Below are 21271 nucleotides of genomic sequence, written 5' to 3' on the forward strand. Positions count from 1 at the left end.
GGCAACACACCGCCAGCTGCATCCACACCAGAGGCATTTGAGGAAACTCCGTTCTGGGCTTGTGGACTCAGGTACAAGGGAGGTGAGCACCAGGTGGAGCCCTGCCACATATACCTGGGCAAAGGTGGTTTTGGGTGCTCCTGGGTGCTGACAGAGCACAGAACAGCAGCTGCATCCCTGGTGAAGGCATTCACGCCAGGGCATGGTTGCTGCTGGCTTCTGCCAGCCCCCAGCACCCACCAGCAGAGCCACCAGGGCATGGGGATGGTGGCTGCACTGGGGGGCTGGGCCAGCACAAAGAGGCTGGTGGAAAGGGGCACAGCAAGGGTAAAAGTGTGATGTGACCTGCTGCCAGCGGGACCCACTGAGATGTTCAGGCTAACACAGCACAGGGTTCCTAAGTGATTGGCAAAACAATGAATAAAAGGAATGAGGATGGGGATTATCAGGGAAGAGAAAAACTACTGAGCCAGCAGCCCCAGGCTTAAAATTGTCATGCTGACTCCACTCAGGGACCCACCCCCTCCACTCATTCCCTCACTCAGACATTCCCTTGCTCTTCTTGCAAAAGAAGGTGTAAAAGCTCGTATCCTGGGCAATTACACAGTAACTGTTCCTCTGGGATGCTTTCTCATCCACATTAATTAGCAGTAGCTTTGCACCACTGAATTAGGACAGCTTGTGTGTTTTCCAGACATCTTTAAAGTCTGAGATTCTTTTGCTATACCCAGAAATGTCTGATCATTTTCAACACCATCAGTCTCCTGTCCCCATGACTGTCTGCTCCACGGCGAGTCCTCCAGGCAGTGTAGAAAATGGATGTCTTCTCACTGTTTTTTAGCAGGTTGCCTTTCTTCAACCAGCCCTGTATTCCAGGCAGGTGTCTGGGAGAGCTCTACCTTTTCCAGAGCTCTAGTCTTTACAAACCAAGTCTCTTCTGGGTTATCTGACACCACTTGTTGCTCTCCTGTGTTGTCTACCCACCCCTCCTGACCAGTAGGATTTCATTTTCCTAACAGTCTGTTGTGGGGGCTTTCAAACTGCTCAGTTTATCAATGGCCAGTGCAAGGCCAGGCTGCCGGCAGCTCTCAGCATCACACCTGGCCCTTGTGTAACAAGCTTCACCACTGCCTGCAGCTGCCACTTAGCATGCCAGCTGCATCCAAGAAAGTCACACAGCAAACACATTGCAGCCAGAGACTCCATCCCCCCTTAAGCCTTTCTGCAAAGGCATAGGCACAAGACAGCCAGTCCTGCTACCTCGGTTTGTGACAGAAACACCTTTTGGCACTTGCTCACAATTTCTCACCTCTAGTGTGTTCAACAGCAAGGTCAGGGAGCTTACCTGTCCCCTGTGCTGAGGCTTCCCAGCCCCAGGAACCCGGGGCAATACACCCCTTGTAAGCAGATCAACTCAGAGCTGGCAAGGAGCCCTCCACTTGCTTAAGGTTTCCAGCACCACCATCTTTCTGCTGGAGATTTGGAGGGAGAGAGGGAGCAGAGCCTGCGGTCCCAGCTTGTGGCCGCTCGCTGTGGGTGGCCTCATTTCCCCCTCCCAGCCTCCCTGGCACCGCAGGGACCAGGAGGTGCTGCCCCAAGCGAACTGCTCCTGCTGATGCAGCCCTTTCCTGCCCGACTTAGCAGATGCGTGCTTCGGTTCCTACTCTTACTACCAGTCTTCACCAGTGCCACCTTCTGGAACACTAAAAAGTGGCCGAGACTCCTCTTACCTGAAGAAAAAGACTGAGGAACGAAGTGAAGATGCTTAGAAGAGAAGGCAAGTGTGCCCTCTCCAAAACTGGAGCCAACCCACATGGGCTCCCCGGGTGCTCCTCAGCGAGACAGCCGTGCCACCTCTCCAGCACTGCAAATCCCCCCCGAGCCTTCCCCAGCCTCCACATTCCCCTGTCTTCAGCCGGCAGTCCCCAACCCTTGCAGCTCGCACCTCTCCGCCCCACTCACCTCGGCTCCAGGGGCACGGGGAGCAGTGTCCCACAGTGTCCTGCAGTGTCCCGCAGGCAGGGGCCGTGGGATGCTGCAGAGCCAGCGCGTCCTCCTGCTGTGCTCAGGTCCTTTAAAGAGGGAGTGGGGAGGCTGGAGGCAGCCAACCAGCTGGGAACGACTTCTGAATATGCAGATGGACATGCAGGAGGTCAGGTCCAGCATCAGGGTCCAGCCACCTTCCCTGCCGCTCGGCCATTTCCCACACTCATAGCCCCTGGAGTCAGACAGGCAAGGGCTGCTGCTGAGCCACTGGCTGCCCAAGTGGGCAGAGAGCCAGAAGAGCAATTCCCCCCTACAATTTGGCCTGGAAACTCCATCCCGGACCCAGGATGGTGAACCGTTGGTGAGACAGTGCAAATACACCAGACCGACAAGCAGTGCCACAGGCAAGGAAGGAGCCGGCCCAAAGCCCAGGTGCTACCCATCTCCCATGGAAAGCGCCCAGGCATTTCCAGTGTCCCCCACTATGGGAACACAGATGCGTTTTGGCTGAACTGGGGGTCTGCAGTGTAGGACGTGGCCAGGAAGTGGGACAACACAGGAAGAGCAGCAATACAGGGTCCGTTGTCACAGGGTGCTTTAGAGACAGTGCCACAGCCCGCAGAGCTGGTATCCCTCCCAGCTGAGCACACCCTAACACCAGCCCCAGGACAAAGTACCTGCCCCAGGGGCACATGTGGTTGTCAGACACTTAACTTCGTGCAGGAGCTGCAGGTGGGCGGACAAAAGCCAGGCCGCATGTGCCACTCCTGGGGCTTCATCTGCTTTGCCTTCACATGCTTACTGAGCATGGCAATGTTTAGGGTATTCACTGGATAGACAGGAGGCTGTGGTTAAAAGCAGTTGACATCAGGTGGTCAAAAAACAGATCACAGAGAAACCCCTGGCAGAGAGCCTTTCTGGTTCAGTTGCCTTTTATTAAAGCAGTTAGCATATCCTCAAAGCCTCAGGGACTATCCCCTGTTGATTTTTATTCAACCTCTTTCCTTTGGAAATGATCCCATATTTTGAAGGTTGCAGTTTACCATTCATATATTATTAAGCAATGGATAAATTAAGGACATGTGCATAACCCAGACTTGGCTCCTTGAGAGATGCCTGGCTGCAAGACAGCCCTTTATAACTATCCCAGGCTAATTCTCAGGTTCTGCAAATAGGTTCATTGGGTTTTCTCCCACCAGTGGTTCCCTGCCTGGAAGCAGGCAGAAAACAGAAACTAGCTGGGGGATTCTCAAACATTTTCAGCATACAGACCACATCTGAGGAACAGGGCTTACTAGTCGACTCATTTGCCAGTTTGCCACAGGGAGATGACTTCATTGCCCATTTCTAACCATGCAACATCCCACTGGCTGATGCTTGCGGCAACGTCATTCCACATGAGCCCCATGGTTTGCCGTGGTGAGCAGGAAAACCACTGGTACAGCTGCCCTCCAGCAATCCGAAGCCGGTTCAATGAAAAGTGTCATGAAACGGCACTCTTTGGTAATACAGAGGATTATTTATCATTACGTATTTATCATATTTATTATTACAAGTACATATATTATGACATGTAATAATATGTATATATACAAATGTATGTGTTTATAGGTATATATGCAGTACATACCTATTATATATGTATATTATTATTACATATCTGGTGATACGTAGGAATATTATTATTACACCCCCGCCCCCGCCCTGCCCCTGTCCCTGCCCCTCTGCCCTGTTCTCCCCCCCCCCCGCGATGGTTCCGCCCCTCCGACCGCGCTCCCCCCGTCCTGCGGCGGTTGGTGCGACCCCGCGCGCTTCCGTGCCGCGCGGGGCCTGGTTCCGGTGTCCGCCCTGCGGCCCCTCCCGCCGTCGCCGCCGCCGCCGCGATGGTACCGCTCTGGCGGTCCCGCTGCCTCGGCCGCGCGCTGGGCCGCTCACTGCGCGCCCTGCGACAGGTACGGCCCGCGGGCAGCGCCTCGGGGAGCGGAGCAGCGAGGGAGGGCGGCGGCTGGTCGGGCGAGGTCGGCGGCGCCAAGGACACCGGGACGCGTCCCCTTCTGCCCGGCGCCGTCGCTCCGGGGCACGGCCCGGCGGGGCACGGGGAGGGGCGGCAGGGCTGCCCCTGCAACGGCCGCGGTGGGCGCCGCGCTGCCCCTTCCCAGCAGGTGCCTCTGCCCCGACACCGCCCCGCCCGGCCCGGCCCGGCCCGGCCCGGCCCGGCGGGAAGAGCGGCTGCACCGGGCAGGGCCGGCACGCGGAAGGGCCTCCGATCGCCGCCGCCCTCGCCCACCGGCGGCTGCAGCGTCTGGGGCCCCCGCTGTTGGCAGCCACTGGCCTGCGCTGGCACAGACCCCCCGGCGGGGTCCGCCCGGGGCAGGAACGGCAACGAACCGGTGTCTGGTTTGGTGTTTGATTTCTGTGCTCGGCCTTCAGAGCAGCCACTGAACCGTGGCAAACGGCGGTGACCTGCGCTGGCGGCACCGCGGGTTGCAGAGCCCGATGGCAGCTTAACCCTGGGGCTGCCCTTGGCCAGCTGGGTGCTGCTGTTCCATGACTCCTGGACACATCTTCCGTTTAAATAGCAAACGTGCACAGCCTTTTGTGCACACATGTACGTGCACACCTACAGGAGGAAAAATACCACTTTTCTTCCAGGTGACCAGCTGGAGCCTTAGAGCATGGGACTTGATTTTAGCCATCGTATAAATGTAGGCAAGCAAGTGTTGACAGCTGATTACTATGTTATGCTTCCCCATAGGGTTGCTCTGTGGTAAGTGCTTGTCTTTGGGCTTGACAAATAGGTTTGTGTTTATAAACATGTAAAACTGCACTATAAACAACTTATAGCTAACTATATAGTATAGTTTGTTATACATATATGTAGATACAAATTGATTATAGTGCAGTTTAAAACAATCTTACTTAAGTGGCATTTTAGCAATATTTACACTTTGTCGGCTCTCAGTGGTGCTGTACAATTATACAGAAAAGGGGAGAAGTCAGATGGAGTATTCCAAACAGAACTAAGCAGCAAATCAGGAGGTTTTAGCCGAGTGCTAGGAAAGTGAGATACTTTTAGTTAACCTGTTAGTTGTAGTGGAAAAGTTGAGTGGTAGTAGTTTGGTTTCCATTTGAGCAGTGATATGGGAAGTAAGTTTTGAGACAGGGATAATACAAGCTCTTTGGAGAAACAGAAAGAAATACCAGAACTTGGCAAAATTCTGATGGCAAAAGTGAGAAGAGTAGACATGTAGAAAATTCAGAAAGGGAGGGTTGAATGGGAGAAGAGTGAAGTCAGTGAGGGTGAGTAAGGGTTGACTGGGTTTTGACAGTTGATAAAAGAGAAAAAGGTCCTGAATTCATATATCAAGTAGAAATCATGAATGTGCATCAGTAGCCTGTAGCATGTAAGAGTCAGGGCAGGGGCAGGCAGCTGTGGAAGGATGACCCGAAAAAGTCCAGAAAAGAGCTAGTCTGAAAAAGAATGGTTTGATCAGGAGCTGCATTTGGTGCTTTAAGAATCAAGTCCTGTTTATCTGGAAAGGTGTTTGTAAAGAACTTTTTCTTCCCTGTTTGATCCTCCTCTCTGCTGGAGGAGTTCTCAGCCTGTTGTCTTAGTAACAGTATCCTTCACCACTTAGCATTGTTATCTCCATCCCACCTTGACATCTGCCCCCCCATGCTATATGTAAGTGTTGATATCCACGAAGGCTGTGCAGTGGGGTTTTTGTGTGCAGCATTGGTTTGTGCTCATCCTTGTCAAACCTGCATTTGCTTTGCTCTGAAAAAGCCATGGCTGGAGAAGTGATTGATGCTTTGCCTGTTGTCGGAGCTGCCCAGCACTGGGCTTCTGTTTTGCCTCTGTTGAAATGAGCTGCACTGTCCTGTTCTTCAAAGCTCTTACCTGAACTGGTCCCTGATCTCACTGTTGGTATACAGGCTGTTGCTTTAGCTGATGTATTCCATAGTTTATTTCAGTGTGTAGTGACCTACTGGAAGGTGATGGCTCCTTGAAAGATGTGGCCTGGGACGATGTGTACCAAGGTCACTTTGGCATAATAACAGTTGTAAAAACAATTCTGAGAAGTCATGTGAAACGAGGGGGAAAAATTAATCACTTGATACATGAGTCACTAGCTAATTAGACCAAGATTTCTTTCTTCAAGCGAAGGCTGTCTTTTTAAAATGACGCAAAGTGCTAATGCCAGGTAGCAAAACCAAAATGTTTCCATTTTCACTGAAAAAGCTCCAATAGCAGGCAAATTTAGCCGGGTGATACCAGAACAGATGCAATCACAGTGATTCCTTCATGGAGAAAGGGAAGGGAAACAGCTCTGTCAGGCATCTCCTGGAGCTGCATGTCATCTCTGAGGTACCATAGTTAAGAGACAGGCACACGGCAGGTCTGCAGAATGCAAGCCAGAGAAATCTCAGGATTTTTTATTAGTGGTTTCCTCCTCACATTAAGCTCTTTCCCTCATTTCTTAACCTAAAAGATAGAAGGATAGAGTGGTACCGATTTTTTCCTTCATTTTGCAGCGGTTGTGAAACACAGACTTGGCGCCTCTCAGGGAAGAGAGCTGCAGATGTGTTTTCTCACAGTGATTTGTTTTTAGGACAGGCCTTCTGAAGTTTTTTTTGTTTTAACTTCACAGTAAACTGGTCCTGAGCAAATAAAATTGTCTGGTTTTGCTTTATTCTGAGGCTGTTCCTTTCTTAACAATTTTTTTTTTTTAGCACGCTAGGAATACCCTTAACCACTTTTTTAATAAAGCACCCAGGAAAACATTAGTGGGCAGAGGGGAACTCAGGTCACATGGTATTCTATTTGGGACACTCCAGAAAGTGGGAAGAATTTGATCAACACAGGAACTACCATATGTGGTGAGGATTGTGGTGCTTTAGATGGCTGACCCAGTGGAGTTCAGTTGAAGTTTGTCTTACTGATCTTGGCTTAGGCCTGGCTCTACACAAACTAGATCTGAGTTAGGAGGGGCCAGTGCTGCGCCAAGATTAAGCATCGTAGCATTCAAGATGACTCTGCAAAGTCTGCACAGTGCTTCCTGCTTTCCCTCCCCGGGTAGGCTTGGGGCAGGGGCTCCAGTGAGCCCTGACAGAAGCTGGTTTTGCAGGACTGTTGTTTCAGGATTGTTAATCTCTGCAGTGGACCAGCAAGCAGGGTAGCTGCATGGTGCTGTGCTGGACCTTAGCAACAAGTCAGCCTGGCTGCCTGTATCCTTGGCACAGCTAATCATAACCCTTTTGAAATGCCCATCGATCATTGAGTTAACTCTGTGTGAATATCCAAGAAACCAAATCCATTGATAAGCTTGAATAATTAACTGCCAATGGGTCAATTCCAGGCCTGTTAGTAGTTTTGATATGAACTATACACTGAATATATTTTTTTATGCTACAGCACTCAGTCCTGCAGATGGTATGCCAAGCTTAAGTCTCTATGTTGTCTTACCACACAGCTCCCCAAATTATTCTGATATGTAAGATCAGTTATATCCAGTCCTGCTTGCTCTGCTGAAGCTGAAATCAGGGCTTATATGCAGACTTCAGATATTGAAGGTGTGAAGGAAATCTGCCTTTTACCTCTTACCTTAGCTGGAGGATAAGGGTGCTTTGAGCTCTTGAGTATCTGACTTGTTCTAAACCAGTCAACTGCATTTTAGTCATGGTTACTGTGATATTTTCCTGATGCTTTTAATGAGTTCTTAGGTTCTCCAGACATTCAGGTTTGATGCTAGAGAAATGTATAATAACAATAGGGAAGGTAACTGGAATATCTTTGAAATGTCTTTTGAGGACTGTTATGCTGAGCTAGGAGTGCAGTCAATGATTACATGGGTATGCAGTGAAACATCAAAAGAAGGTGGAATTCCTGTCTTACTGATAGTGGTAGAAATTTTACCATTGAGGGCAATTCTGGCCTTCTGGAGTTCAAAGGCTCCATAGCTTTAGAACAAATTTTAAAAAACCCTGGATGCTGCATTTGTGACTGTAGGAGTAAACATCATGGGATGTTTTTTCATCATATCCAGTAGCTACCCTTGACCTTCTCATTCATAGCAAATTTTATTAGAAATCTGTTCCTTCTTGAAGAGGAAAGTGTGCGTGAGAAGGTCAAAACAGCTGAAGCCACAGCTGAAAACCAAAAGCTGTCACCAGAAAGCACCCTGGAAGGAGACAAAGCAAAGAGAAGGGTATAGGTGCTCTCACTGTCTCCTTCTCTAGCACACTATGGGAAAGTGGCATGCCTGCAGACTGGAGCATGGGAATGGTGGGTCCTGTGTCTGATTCAGATCTCATGGAAAAACCAAAGTCCTTCTAGGGTGGGTCTGTCTTCTTATAATACTGATAGATCTTTTTCTCTCTTGCAGGGGAACTGTACTCTGGCAAGATGCTCTCTGTCTGGTGAGTCTAATGCTTTTATTTACAAACTGCCTAGAAAGAACAGAGGTGATGATGGAGGTTGGTAATAGGTTTTATTGGGGTTTATTTCGATCAGTAGTGTAGTGAAGAAACAGTGAAATGAGCTAAGTTTCTATGTGAGTGCCTCCCTTGCATAATGTACATGCTGCCCAATCCCTTTGGCCCTGGTGAAGATTCCAACAGCACATCACAGTATTTCAAGCATTGCAGTGCTTGAAGCATGTGCTGTTGCAGAGCCCTAGGTCTCTAATAAACTCCCTTGAAAATGATAGGTGAATATTGTGACGTATCAAATCTGGTTCACCTGTGAACTCCACTTTGGTGCTTAAACTGTTTTCCCTTAGAGTTCTGTTTCTTCTAGCTGTACTGTGTTTATATAGCATTTCATCACTCACTTCTGATTCCACTTTGAGAAACCAGTTAAATCTGCTTACCTTTTTTGGTTTCTAGAGTTCCAGTTCAGCTCTTTAGTAGGGGATGGTGTAAAAATTATATTGCTTTTTAAAAAAAAAAACAAATGGGGAAATGGTTCTTCCTTCTGGCATTGTGTAATTGAGGTAATTATGTTCTCCAGTTACTACTCTGACTCTCTTTAAGATCAGTCTGGAAAATTGCCCAGTGCCCTGTAAGAGACAAAGGACAGGAGTTCAGTTCGTAATAAAAATTGCAGTGTCAGGGCACGTGAGCAGTGTGGGAAGGGGACAGTGGGGTATGTGAAACTGAGAAGCTATGCAAGTACTATTTTGAGTTTTGGAAAATAAATTCTCTGGAAAGGGGGTCGACAGAGAAGAGGAATGATGGTAGCTGGCTACTCTGCCCTACACCCTCTTTTCATTCTTTCTTCCTCCTTACCTGTCCATGCGACTGTGAGGCTTCCTGAGAGGTGCCTCTTAGGGGGCTGCCTTGCTCCTGCCCTTTGTACTCAGCAGTCCTGGAGGTGTTCCTCATGACTGTTTCCTGGTTTCCTTCTGAGTGAGGTGGCTGCTGCTTAGTTTGCCCTTTTCAAAGTTATCCTTATTAGCTTTGAGATCAAGATATAACTGTTTTTCCCATCCCTGTAAATTTAGATGAAGACAATACCACTGTTCCTGGCAAGCTCTGGGCAGGTTTGATGGCACTGAGGTGTCTCTGCATGGCTATTAGTCCCAAGCTTCCTTCAGGGTGGAGGACACTGGTGTCCTCTGCATTCTTTTACCTGACAGGGACATTTAAGGGCTGGATAACTTTCTTGTGGGGTAACTCCTTTCTCATTCACAGGTGTGGCTGGGAGCCAGGGACTGGCTTACACAAACAGCAGGAAGCTTCTGTAAGTATCCCCAGGAAAGCTGTAATGTGGAGAGACTGGGGCTGCTCTAGCCGTGAAAAGATTTGGGGGCTGAGAAACAGAATGTGGTTGGCTGTCATGAAATCCTTTTGCGCATCTTAGGAGCGTGGAGATAGCCCTAACAAAATCTAGATTTTGCAGGTCAGGAACTGAAAAGAAGCTTTGTCTGAAACCAGATACCAAGGGCAGGGAAGGGACAGGAATCAGGAAACTGGTGACTAGAGGTGTTGTTTGCTCTATGATGGTCTTCTGATAGGTTTTCTGTCAGGAGAAATGGGGTCATTTACAGAGCTGTTGTTCCTATGACAGGGTTTGCATTGCTAAGGTGGTCTTGTAAAAATGTATTTGGTAAATAACCATAAGAGCACATGCATAAAAGCCTGAAGTACTGGTCTGTTTGTATGAAGTAGCCTGTGCTAGAGGAAATGCTAAAGCATGTTTGTTTCAGCTTTCCAAATGTGATGTCAGTAGATATAAAAATCATGTTTTGGAATGCTTGGAATTTCCAGCTCCCTGTGAAGAAACATGGTGGAGAGAAATATCTGTCTCTCGGATGTGTTGCCATAGGCAATTTATGATGCTTTTCCTTTTTTTTTTTTTTTTGAGCAATCTAACAGCTTTTGTAGAGTTGACAGTCCTAATCTGGAGGTAAAAAAATGGTTACTGCACTAGTCTTGGGCATAGGGTTGGCTGTCTAGTCACCCTTTAATCAGTGTTTAAACCACAGGAGTTCTGTTGGGTTGTCTGCCTAAATTAAAATTCCATGCATGTCAGTTCTTACTGAGTTTCTGAGAGCACTAGTGATGGTAGGATGTGATGTTTCCTTTCTTACTGGATTGTTGCAGCTTGAGCAGTAAGTAGGAGTCCCTTAGAAAAAATATATCAGAACAGACAAGCAGCCTTTCACATCAGTTAAGCAAATGTAAATTCTTTACTTGAGCTTGGTGCTAGCGGCCTGCATAGGAACATACTTCTGTGTTCATACCTTTCTCTTTTTCTGCAGAGTTAATAGCTCCAGTGTCTTCACTGTCCGCTACTTCAGAACCACTGCAGTACGTAGTAAGTAAAAAGTCAGGAGTTAGCAGGATGCTTCTTTTGGTACCTCTTGCTGTCCTGACAACAGCTGAAGCTACCTTCCATCCTTGGTCATGGCTCACTGCTGTTCTGCCTGCATGGACAGCTGAGGGTTTATATCCCTGGGGCCCTAAGGATTTTGTCTGGCATTCCTGTCACAGTGTGACTTTCAGTCAAATGGAAATTCCTCTGCTGTTTAAATGTTAATCGGTGTTGAAGCAAAGAGAAGGCCAGCAATTGATGTCTGATGACCTACCCCCTTTAGCAGAATTGTGATGACAAGAACGAAGCAGTGCCATAAGTTTTGAGCTCTGAATGCATTCAGATCTATCTGTCTCTCTCACAGGGGATGACGTGGTTACAGTGAACACACCAGCTTTTGCAGAGTCAGTCACAGAAGGAGATGTCAGGTGGGAGAAAGGTAAGCACTTGCCTCTTCCCTGAAATTCTCAGCACCATTGCTGCTGCATTGGACAGCTCAGGGATGCATTGTAGTTCACTGGCTGACAGCCTGCTGTGTGCCTTTCAGTCTGTGACAAATGAGGCTGTTAATTGCAGGGGTAAGGATTGCAGTTACTGCCTTGTCACCCCTAGTCATGGGTGATGTTGGGTGAAGGGAGATGTCTAAGCTGGAATCAGACTCTTAACTGTGCAGTGGAGTGATTATTTGAGCTAGTCTTTTCTTTAGAAGTTGTGGAGAACTGAGGTGAAAAAATTCTGGGTTAGTGTGGGAGACTGCTGTGGGTAAAGAGGGGAGGCCAGAACACACCTCCCTCCTCACAGTGGTCTTCATATCTATCATTCAGCTGTTGGAGACACAGTGGCGGAAGATGAAGTGGTGTGTGAGATTGAAACAGACAAGGTAGGAGTTTTCTGGACCAAAACTTTTTCTAGTTCTGTAGCAGATACCCTGTATGGTTCCTCTCCTGCTAAGAGCTCCTACAGCCTGCAGGCCCTGACTGTGTCTCCTGCTCCCTTTATGGAGAAAAGCTTTTCTCATCGACTATGAGAGCTGGCTGTTCCTTGAGTGAGAATTCTTTAATAATTCTTCCTTACTCATGCATTTGATTAATTATCAGTGGTGCTGATGTTTGTCAGAGGTGCATTTCCACTTCTCCTTCCAATTCCAAGAGTGCTCTAAGCTTTGAAACCTGTTTGTGTTTAAAGGAAGAAGAAATCTGCAAGCCATAAGTTTTAAATTTAGGTTTTAAATTTACCCACCCCTTAAAGGACTGTTAAGCTTTGAAGTTCTTGCTAAATTCTCTGCCAAGTTCTGCTTTCAGTGTTGCTGTCAGGAGGATTCTGGCAGCAGGTCAGTTCTTGACTGTACCCTGGAGATCAGGCTATATGTTGCACTGCCAGCATCTCCTAGAACTTCATTGGCACAAAATCCTGGTGGAGAGTGTGAAAACTGGCGCAAAATGGTGTGAGGCATAACTGCTCTCTTTGCCAAATTACAATGCGTATCTGCAGATATTGGCATCTTCTCTTGGGCACTTGTTGTCCATCCAATGTTTGGGGAAATTTCACTGATTTTTCTTTTTTCAGACATCAGTGCAAGTTCCAGCCCCAGCAGCTGGTGTGATTGAAGCCCTTCTTGTACCCGATGGTGGCAAAGTGGAAGGAGGGACACCTCTGTTCAAACTCAGGAAAACTGGAGGTAAGTCAGGCATGTAAAACTTGCACAGGCCTTCCTGTTTCCACGAATCTTTTTCTGAAGATGAAAGGAAAGCATTTAGAGGGATCCTGAGAGAGGTTAAATAATTCCTCCGTCTGCCTCTGTAGCTGGAAGAAAATTCTCCTGTTTTGTTGTCCATTAGAAAAGCATAATTTTATTCTTCTGAGGGGGGAACTTCTGTTCCCTCAGGAGGAGACTGAGCTCTAAGCTAAAACTAGCTGAGAATTCCCCTAATAAAACTCCCTTCTCTGCCCTCTTCTCTGTAGCATCCAGTCTCCTGGACAGTGAGGAGATCAAGGAGATCAAGGGTGTTGATGTGTGAAACTCTTTCACCATGGGTTTCTCTTGTAGTGACTCCTGTCAGTTCAGTAGTGCTGAGAACATAAAGGCATTCTGCTGGAGGGTTAACTTTTGTCAGGTTGATTGGACTCTCAGATCCCTGGCACTGGAAGCTGTTGCATTTACCATGGTTCTTCCTTGTCTTTCAGCTGCTCCTGCCAAGGCTAAACCAGCAGCAGCCCCTCCTCCTCCTCCAGCCCCTGAACCTGTAGCTGCAGCTGCTCCTCCCCCTCCCCCTCCTGCAGCACCAATTCCCACAACAATGCCACCAGTGCCGCCTGTGTCAACTCAGCCCATTGACAGCAAACCAGGTGAGGCAACAGCTGTTCGTTCCTGTTCTCAAACCTCTCTTCTTTGTGGAGAGCATGTAAGGTTAAAGACTGCAAACAGTCTGGCATTTATGGCGAAGGCCTCCCGCATTATTCCCCTGCATGCTCCAGTATGGAGAGCTCAGCTATGCTCATGGAACTGTCCAAGCCCAGTGCAAGGTTGCTCCTGCGCTGCGTTGCTTAAGCAAGGAGCTCGAACATGCTTTCTACCTCAGAGCTTTTCTACGTGGCTTCCCTTTTTGACTGATGTTTTTTTTTCCCCTCAGTGTCTGCGGTGAAGCCGGCCGCAGCCCCAGCGGCAGCCTCTCTTGGGGAGGCAGTGCCCACCAAAGGTGTCAGATCAGAGCATAGGGTAAGCTGTGGGAACGGGATCTTGCCGGCGCTTCTGTTGCTGGGTGATAATCTGTTCTGGCATAAGCTTTGAGCTTTCCGGATGTGTTCATATCTACCTGTACACACCCAGCTCAGTGAGAGTGTGACAGATGGGGTAATTCTCTGCATGAGGAACCACTTACAGGTGGGGTGGAGGAAGAGCCAGGACCAATCTGACACAGGTCTTTTCTAGGCAAAAGTCTTGTCTTGAGCTCTGCTGACTGAGGACAGGACTTGATGTGATCTGCTCGGTCTGTCCACAAGCCCTCAGCAAAGGGCTGAGGCTGCTGCAGCTGCCTTGTGCATTCTTAAGAGAACATGGCTGAGCAACCTGCTTTTTAGCAGTCTTGCTCTTCTCACATTAGCCACATGCTGGAAGGCTAGGCATGCTTGAAGGTCCCAAGGAACACAGAATACAGTGATGCATTTCAGCACTGCTTTTCAAGTGAACTGTGTGTTGAGCTGAGCAGTGAAATCAACTCCTCAGCCCATCGTGCTCCTCAGGGAGACCTGTAGTGAAAACCTTGGTCCTAGGCATCTATTACTAGTCAGCCAGATGGCAAGGGAAGGACCTTTTGAGTTTCTTTTGTATTTTGCCCCTTGGATGAACTTGAGGCAGCTTCTGCTTATACCTTTTTAATTTTCAGGTGAAAATGAATAGGATGCGCCAGCGTATTGCTCAGCGGCTGAAAGAGGCTCAGAATACTTGTGCCATGCTGACCACTTTCAATGAGATCGATATGAGGTGAGGAGCAGACCTTTTTTTCCCTTTATGAGTAGAAGCAGATGAAGCCAGTCAAAACCTTGCTGATTCTCTTTGGAGAGATTGGCAACATGTCTTTTGGGACCTCTCTCCTGGATGTGTACCACAGTCTGCACAGCTTCTTTGGGGCCATGTTAGTGTTGCAGTATGAGGGGTACTTATCTTCCTAATGGCCTGTCATTCCTCAGGAGTCATCTGCTGCTTGTAAAAGGGGTAGTCTGCTTCCTCTTCTGTGTGCTTGTTGGTGGGGCACTGGTAAATGTTAAGCAGAAGACCAGGAGGGACTAGTATCATTTGTATAGTGGCTGTTAGAAGACAGCAAGATGTAGCATCTGCTTTCTGCCACCACCCCAGGTTATTGTTTTTGGAGGTATTTAATTCCCAGTGAGGTGGTTCTCCAGGGTTCAGCAGCCTTTCAGGTGAGCATTGCATAGGTCTGAGGTCTCTACTGTCAGATGGTACAGCTTTCCAGAGATGAACTAGCATCCTTCCTCATCCCCTCCAAGCAGGTGGGGGTCTCCTGACTCAAGTGCTTGCGTGGACTGAACGCACTAATGGCTTTGGAGGGTGGGCAGCTTGTGTTACAGTGCATTAAGGGGAAATTGTGCCCAAATCAAATTGCCTTGTGTAATCCTATTCTGCTCCTTAAGACAAAACATGTAAATATTTGGGTCTCAGAACAATAAGGCTGGCAAAACAGTCTTGATTAGAGGGAAGTGCTGCAGCTTTATCTCCTCTCAGAGGCTCATTGAGGTGTCGCTTTACGCCGGCATAGGGCTCTCGTTGCATCTGGTAATCTAGTTTGGATTGATTGCTGGGAGGTTGACTCGTGAGGACCTGTGCTGGGGCCTCCTGCTTCCCATGGGGGTCAATGTCTGAAAGGAGGAGGCCATAATGAGACAGTTTCATAGCAAATCACCTCCTCATTGCTGCAGTCATGCAGTTGTGTCTTGGGAGGCACTAATGTCTTTGGGCAGTAATCTTAGCTCTAAACACGGTTAGGCGCAGGAAAACAAACACTCTAAACCATAGAGAACCCTACTCCTTGCTGAAACTGTCTCTTCAAAGACTCAAGGTGTCTTAAGAGGGGAGGGATGGACCATGCAATTCCACAGCATCTGGTGTTAGCCTGGAATAGGCAGAGCTTGTAGCCACAGCTTGGTTGACTTTTTGTAAACGGCCTCAATTTTGATAAATAGACACAGTGGGAAAACGTGATTAGTCTGATTGAGGGCTGTGATTGGGCTGGCACCTACTGCCATAGCACCAGGGAAGATTTCTTTCATATTCACTCAACTCCCAGAGTCAACTCAGAGAGTTGGATAAAGAAGTGGTGTTGTGCTGGATGGTACTGGACTTGCAGAGTGATTGAGATCTTTTCCTTTGTCCATCTTTTTTGCTTTTGGCATTTCCTGTTTTTTCACCCTTCTGTGTCAGCCCAGCCACACCTGCAGTTGCTGTCTGTGATGCCGCATGGGTATGAACACTGGTATCTCTGGAGAATCAGTGGCAACATCAAGCCTAAGCAGGAAATGTGCCATGCCCCATCATGTTTCTGTGCCTGGCAGTGTGAGCCATGCAGGTTGTCATGTTGATCCTTTGGCAGGAGCTTTAGAGCCACATTCAGTACCTATGACATTTGAAGGGTTTTCCAGCAGAGTGGTGGTTTCCCACTTGGTGGTGCAGATTTGCGGTCCCTGGGGCTGGCACTGAAATCTATTACAGAGCAAGGGAACAGTGTTTTCTTGGACTCCCTCCTTACCAGCATTATCATGCATTTTGCAGCAACATCCGGGAGATGAGAGCTGTACACAAGGATACCTTCCTGAAAAAGCACAACCTGAAGCTAGGTTTCATGTCAGCTTTTGTGAAAGCTGCAGCTTTTGCTCTGCAGGACCAGCCTGTTGTGAATGCAGGTGAGTGGTGACCCTTGCTGGTGAGTTGCATTGTCTCACCAGTGAATGTGATGGAGTCGGGGAGGGCAGATGGCCAAGTCCATGGCAGGACTAATAGCTTGGACAAGCAAGTCAAACACACAGGAAAAAGGGGGACAGTCCTGCATGCTGCAGCTGATTTTAAGTAGATAGAGGACAGCTTGCCAAGGGGGGCTCTGTTAGGAAGGGGTGGCCAGGAGTGGGGCTGGGGCCATGCATATGCAGCCCGCAGAGGGCAGAGTCTGCTGTTTGGTGTACAGGTAGCTGCTATAGGCACAATGCAGTTCCCGGGGAGTGTCAGAGGTGCTTGCTGAAATCTAGAGGAGCAGAATAACCAAGGAAAAATAACTGAGGGCTGACCTATGTGGACTGGGTTTCCTCTGTCTATCCTGATGCTTCTCCCACAGGCGCAGCAAGGGCTTATTCTTCTCTGGAGTTACATTTAAGCTAGGCATGAGCAAGTTGTTATGATTTTGTGGCTGCTTCTGGCCTGTTGAACCCTTGATCTTGGATACTGCATGTGTAGCCCAACTTTTTTCTCTTTCTAGTGATTGATGACACGACCAAAGAGATTGTGTACAGGGACTATGTGGACATCAGTGTTGCTGTAGCAACTCCTCGGGTAGGTACCTTGGTTGCTTTGTCTCTGCTTCCTGCAGCCTTTGGTCTGGGATTGTCATATACTTTGAGCCAACTCAGCTTTGCACTGTACTGCAACAGAAATTAAGTGATGACACTGATTGCATAAATGAGACATCCAATACATTGTGGACTGCTGAGATAGCTTTTGAGAGAAGATGGCGGACCAAGAGTGTTCTGCCTCCTTACTAGGAGATGTGGTAACAGATCAATACAGATCTCAGTTGTCAATGAGTAGGGCTAAGTTAGGGAAACCCTTTTTTGCCATGGATCCATAAGGGTATAGCATAGACAGTAAAAGCTTTGCATGTCATGTCCTTTGGCTAACACTGCTGTGCTGTTGCACAGAAATGTTCCTCTCCAGGGAGAGTGTGGAATGGAGATACAGATGTTAATTAGTGAATTACCTTCTTGATTAGAAGATTCTGTTGTGAGGCAGAGTTTGGACCAGGACTGAAGTTCTGTCACTGCTCCCAAAGTTTAGGGGAGGCCCAGCATAAAGGGACTCCACTCTTCTCACAGAGAAAAGAGGTGGCAGCTGAAATCTGTCCAGTGCCTCCCCTGCTTTTATGAATGTGGAGCTGGATCCAGACAGACCTGGTTGATTTTATGAGACAGGCTAACAAAGATAATGGCTCCTTTATGGTGTCAGCCCTTGGTGTGTGTCATGCCAGGTTTCCTGTCAGGCTGCCAGGGCGCAAGGCAGCTCTTCCCACCACCTGCTGTGCACTGAGGGAAAGGCAGGAACTCTATGGGTCTGCAGCCAGGCTCCTGCCCCATAATAGTTATCTGTGTGTCGCTGCAGTGGAGTTTGCTATTCATGCACTTTGGTTCTCCACAGGGTCTGGTGGTCCCTGTGGTTAGGAATGTAGAAAACATGAACTTTGCTGACATAGAGCGCGCTATCTATGAGCTGGGGGAGAAGGTAAGGAAAGTTGGAGGTTTTCCTGAAGAGGGTTGGGAGGCATGGGAGGAATTGGGAGTGCTGGATAGGCATGAATTGATTTGGTCTCTCTGTGTTGTCATCTTGGACCTCTAACATACTGAATTGCACTGTGGGGAGTGATCCAGTTACACCTGTAGCTGTGCCTGTGCCTTCCAGGACAGCCCTATATACTTGTTGTCCTTTCAGAAGACCACAAACTATGCATTAATGGCATGGTGTGTCTTCACCTTTGTCTTTAGAGATCGAGGCTTAACTGCCCTGGGATAGAAGTCCCTGTATCTTGTTTCCTGCAAAAACAGGACTTGGAAGCAAAGGCAAGAGAATCCTTCCCTAAAGACACTAAATGTTCAGCTCTAAAGACAGATGCATTTTCAACTAATTTATGCTGGGTTTCAGCTGCATAGATCAATAAGCGAAGCTCTTGCAATCAGTATTTATGGAGAGAGTGAACGTCCAAACCCTTTCCTTTGCTCTCTGTGTGTGGCTTTCTAAGACCTCACTTTTTCTTCTAGGCACGGAAGAACGAACTGGCCATTGAAGACATGGACGGTGGCACTTTCACAATCAGCAATGGAGGGGTTTTTGGGTCACTCTTTGGGACACCTATCATTAACCCACCCCAGTCTGCCATCTTAGGCATGCATGCCATCTTTGACAGGCCTGTGGCTGTGGGAGGCAAGGTAGGTGGACCTGCACTGCAGGTTTTAGTGAACAGAGGGAAGGGCTCAGTGGGTTGAGGACCATAGTTCATATTTTCTAAGGAATTGTTGTCAACTTCTAAAAGGCTTTACTGTGAAGGAGAAGCAGAGACTAATGGGTGTAGGGCAGCTCTGCTGTCCCTTGTACTTGCCTTAGGTGTGCAGGGGGCCTTGTCCTATCTGTGAGGGGTAGAACTGGACATAATCTGGTTAGGTGCAGAGAGGAGGAGGTTGTAGCCTTTGTGATAGGGAACAGCTCCACAAAGGGACCTAGTCTTGTGTGTGGCATGGACCAAGCCTGGGTGAGTGAGTGGCTAGGTAATCCTGCCAGGCAGTACAAATCCAGGAGGGCTTGAGCCCTGGATTCAGGGTAGGAAAAAGCCAAGTCTTCTCTGAATTCACAGGAGGGGATCATGCAGGCAGTAGGGCTGAGCTCACTAATCCTTGTCTTATTCCTGCCTCTCAGATCGAGGTGCGGCCTATGATGTACGTGGCGCTGACGTACGATCACCGGCTGATCGACGGCAGAGAGGCAGTGACCTTCCTGCGCAAGATCAAGGCAGCGGTGGAGGATCCCCGCGTGCTGCTGCTCGACCTGTAGAGCAGTCACACCCCCACACAACCCACCCAGGACAGGCCGCAGCACCAGCAGGGACAATGCAGGGCATTCAGGAACTGGCAGGGGTCATTCCAGTCTCTCTCCCTCCGCTGTGATTAGAGCTGTCCCAGAGGGAATTACAGGGATAGCTCCTACCTCCTTTGCTATTCTGTTTAATGAAGGTTTAGTATCTCACAAGAACTGCCATGCAGTGGGCCAACCACTGAATGGCACTGCCTTTCCAGAGATATCTGTACAGCATCCTCTCCCTCACAGTACCAAATTCTCACCTCTAGCTTGCCCAATACCACTGGAAACTGCTTGCTGCTGCTGTGCTAGGGTACTTTCCCCGCCCCTCCATGACGGGTTCAGCTTTATTGCCTAGCACTAAGGTTCCTGGGAGGGAGAGGAAAGGAAAGGCTACTGTCCTGTCCATTTTTTGCTTGAAAATATTTCACACTCACCTGCCTTGCAAGGGCAGTCTGGGGGACCCCCAGGCTCCTTGCAGCAGAGGTTTTGACCAGAGCAGGGCTTGAGGTAGGTGTCGTGCTTCTGGCAGCGCCCTAGTTACACTCCCTCCACAGACAGCAACGTGGTGGTGGCAGCTCCCCTACTTTCCCTTGGAGATTGTTTGTCTCTCACCAGCCTGGTCACTGTGGCGTGAATGTTCGTGTCCAGATGGGCAGCGCCCATGACCTCTGTGGAGGTAGCACTGTTCCTGGGGACAACCCTTTCACCATTACAGGCCCGACACAGGGGTGAGAACAAGCCCCCAGCAACTCTCCTTGAATCACAGCTCACTGGTGGTGGATCTGACTGCTGGCTTCCTGCGTGCGGGGGCTTGGCCTGCTTCCAGCAGACACAGCTGGGGGGGCCAGGCCTTTCACTGTAATGTATATCCCAGCCCATGGGTGCTGGTTTTGGGGGGAGGGGTCAGTCCTTAATCTGATAGCGCACACATGTATTGAGGGGTGAGGGGGTTGCTAGTGCCTGCAGAGTCTATTACTCTTACCCCCTACACAGAACTTGTAACTAAAATATTTAACACAGCGGATTTTAAATGAAATAAAAGTGGGCAACGACTGCAAGGTGGGGTGTGTTTGAGGGAGCAGCTCCTGGGCAAGGACTCAGGCATCAGCAGCATCCCTTGTGTAGTGTAAGAAGCCTGTTACCTGGTGGTGAGAGAAAAAAGGCAATGGGAGCTGGACCCATCAGTGGTGGTACTAAATTGAGGCTTCTCTGCCTGTGAACTCTACTGTCCTTTAACTCCCTGCCAAAGAATTGGCTCTTCCCAGCAAAGATGAGGTTTTCAGGGCTGGAAATCATCCTTTTCTTGGTCTAGCAACAGAATTGTTACAGATGGTGAGGAATTCCCACTGTTTGCTAAAGGGCATGATGGCCAAGAGGGAGACCTGGGACAGGCTCATAAAGTACAGGTGTGGAGCCAGGTTGGATTTTCACTGCTACAACAGGGAAGAGTTGTAAATCATGCAAGTGGGGAAAAGGCTCTTGGGAGTTGCAGAAGGAGAAAGGAGGCAAGCTCAAAGAACTGTAAAGCAGAAGCTGGCTGTAGTGCGGAATGTTTCCCCAAGGAACTGTCCTTATTGGAACAATACAAAATCATTTCTGGATCATGGCAGGGTTTTCCCAGCTCTGACATCAACTTCAGAGAATGGTTTGCCCTTCCCAGCTACGGGTGAAGAGGGCAGCCCCTTCTAACAGAAGACAATAGCACTCACAGCTGGTAGGCTGACAAAAGGGTTCCTAGTAATAGTGCCTGCATTTTCTTGGCAGCTAGGGACGAACCAGTGTGTGGAGTCAACTTTCCTCTCCCTGACCCTGGCTGAGGTAGAAGGTTAGAAGGTTAGAAGGAGAGGAAAAACCCCTTCCCTGTTCTGGAAGGGCAAAGGGTCTAGTTGTTCTTGCAAATGAGTGAAAGAGAAGGTTCTGATTAAAAAATGCTGCTAGCTCCAAGTCCTCCGTGCTGGTTTAGGATATGAAGGGCCTATGAGCCTGGGGAAGGGCAATGCCTGTATTCTGCCTGGAGCTGCAATAAATGAGGCCTTTGAACTAACTAAGGAGTGAATGTACAGTCAAGCTTTTAAAATGAGGCAGCCTAGCAAACTGCTTTATTTAACCAGCCCTGTCAGGGC

At 48.7% G+C, this 21271-nt stretch overlaps 1 protein-coding gene across 2 annotated transcripts; it reads left to right on the forward strand.

Moving 5' to 3' along the window:
• Positions 1-3835: 3835 nt before the first annotated feature.
• DLST (dihydrolipoamide S-succinyltransferase) lies at positions 3836-21192 on the forward strand. 2 transcript variants are annotated; one of them, XM_027671769.1, is made up of 15 exons: positions 3836-3938; positions 8373-8406; positions 9682-9730; positions 10752-10807; positions 11169-11243; positions 11629-11684; positions 12371-12482; positions 12989-13150; positions 13435-13520; positions 14188-14285; positions 16089-16219; positions 16786-16859; positions 17718-17801; positions 18335-18502; positions 18987-21192. In XM_027671769.1, exons 1-15 carry the CDS (start codon positions 3870-3872, stop codon positions 19119-19121), a joined length of 1389 nt encoding a protein of 462 aa, XP_027527570.1. In that variant the 5' UTR covers positions 3836-3869; the 3' UTR covers positions 19122-21192. The 2 variants fall into 2 exon arrangements, with proteins under 2 accessions (XP_027527570.1, XP_027527564.1); XM_027671763.1 differs by lacking the exon at positions 3836-3938 and adding an exon at positions 4430-4638.
• The last annotated feature ends 79 nt before the right edge of the window (positions 21193-21271 follow it).

This window comes from Neopelma chrysocephalum, unplaced genomic scaffold, assembly GCF_003984885.1.
Source record: "Neopelma chrysocephalum unplaced genomic scaffold, ASM398488v2 Primary Assembly neopelma1_24, whole genome shotgun sequence".
NCBI lineage: Eukaryota > Metazoa > Chordata > Aves > Passeriformes > Pipridae > Neopelma > Neopelma chrysocephalum.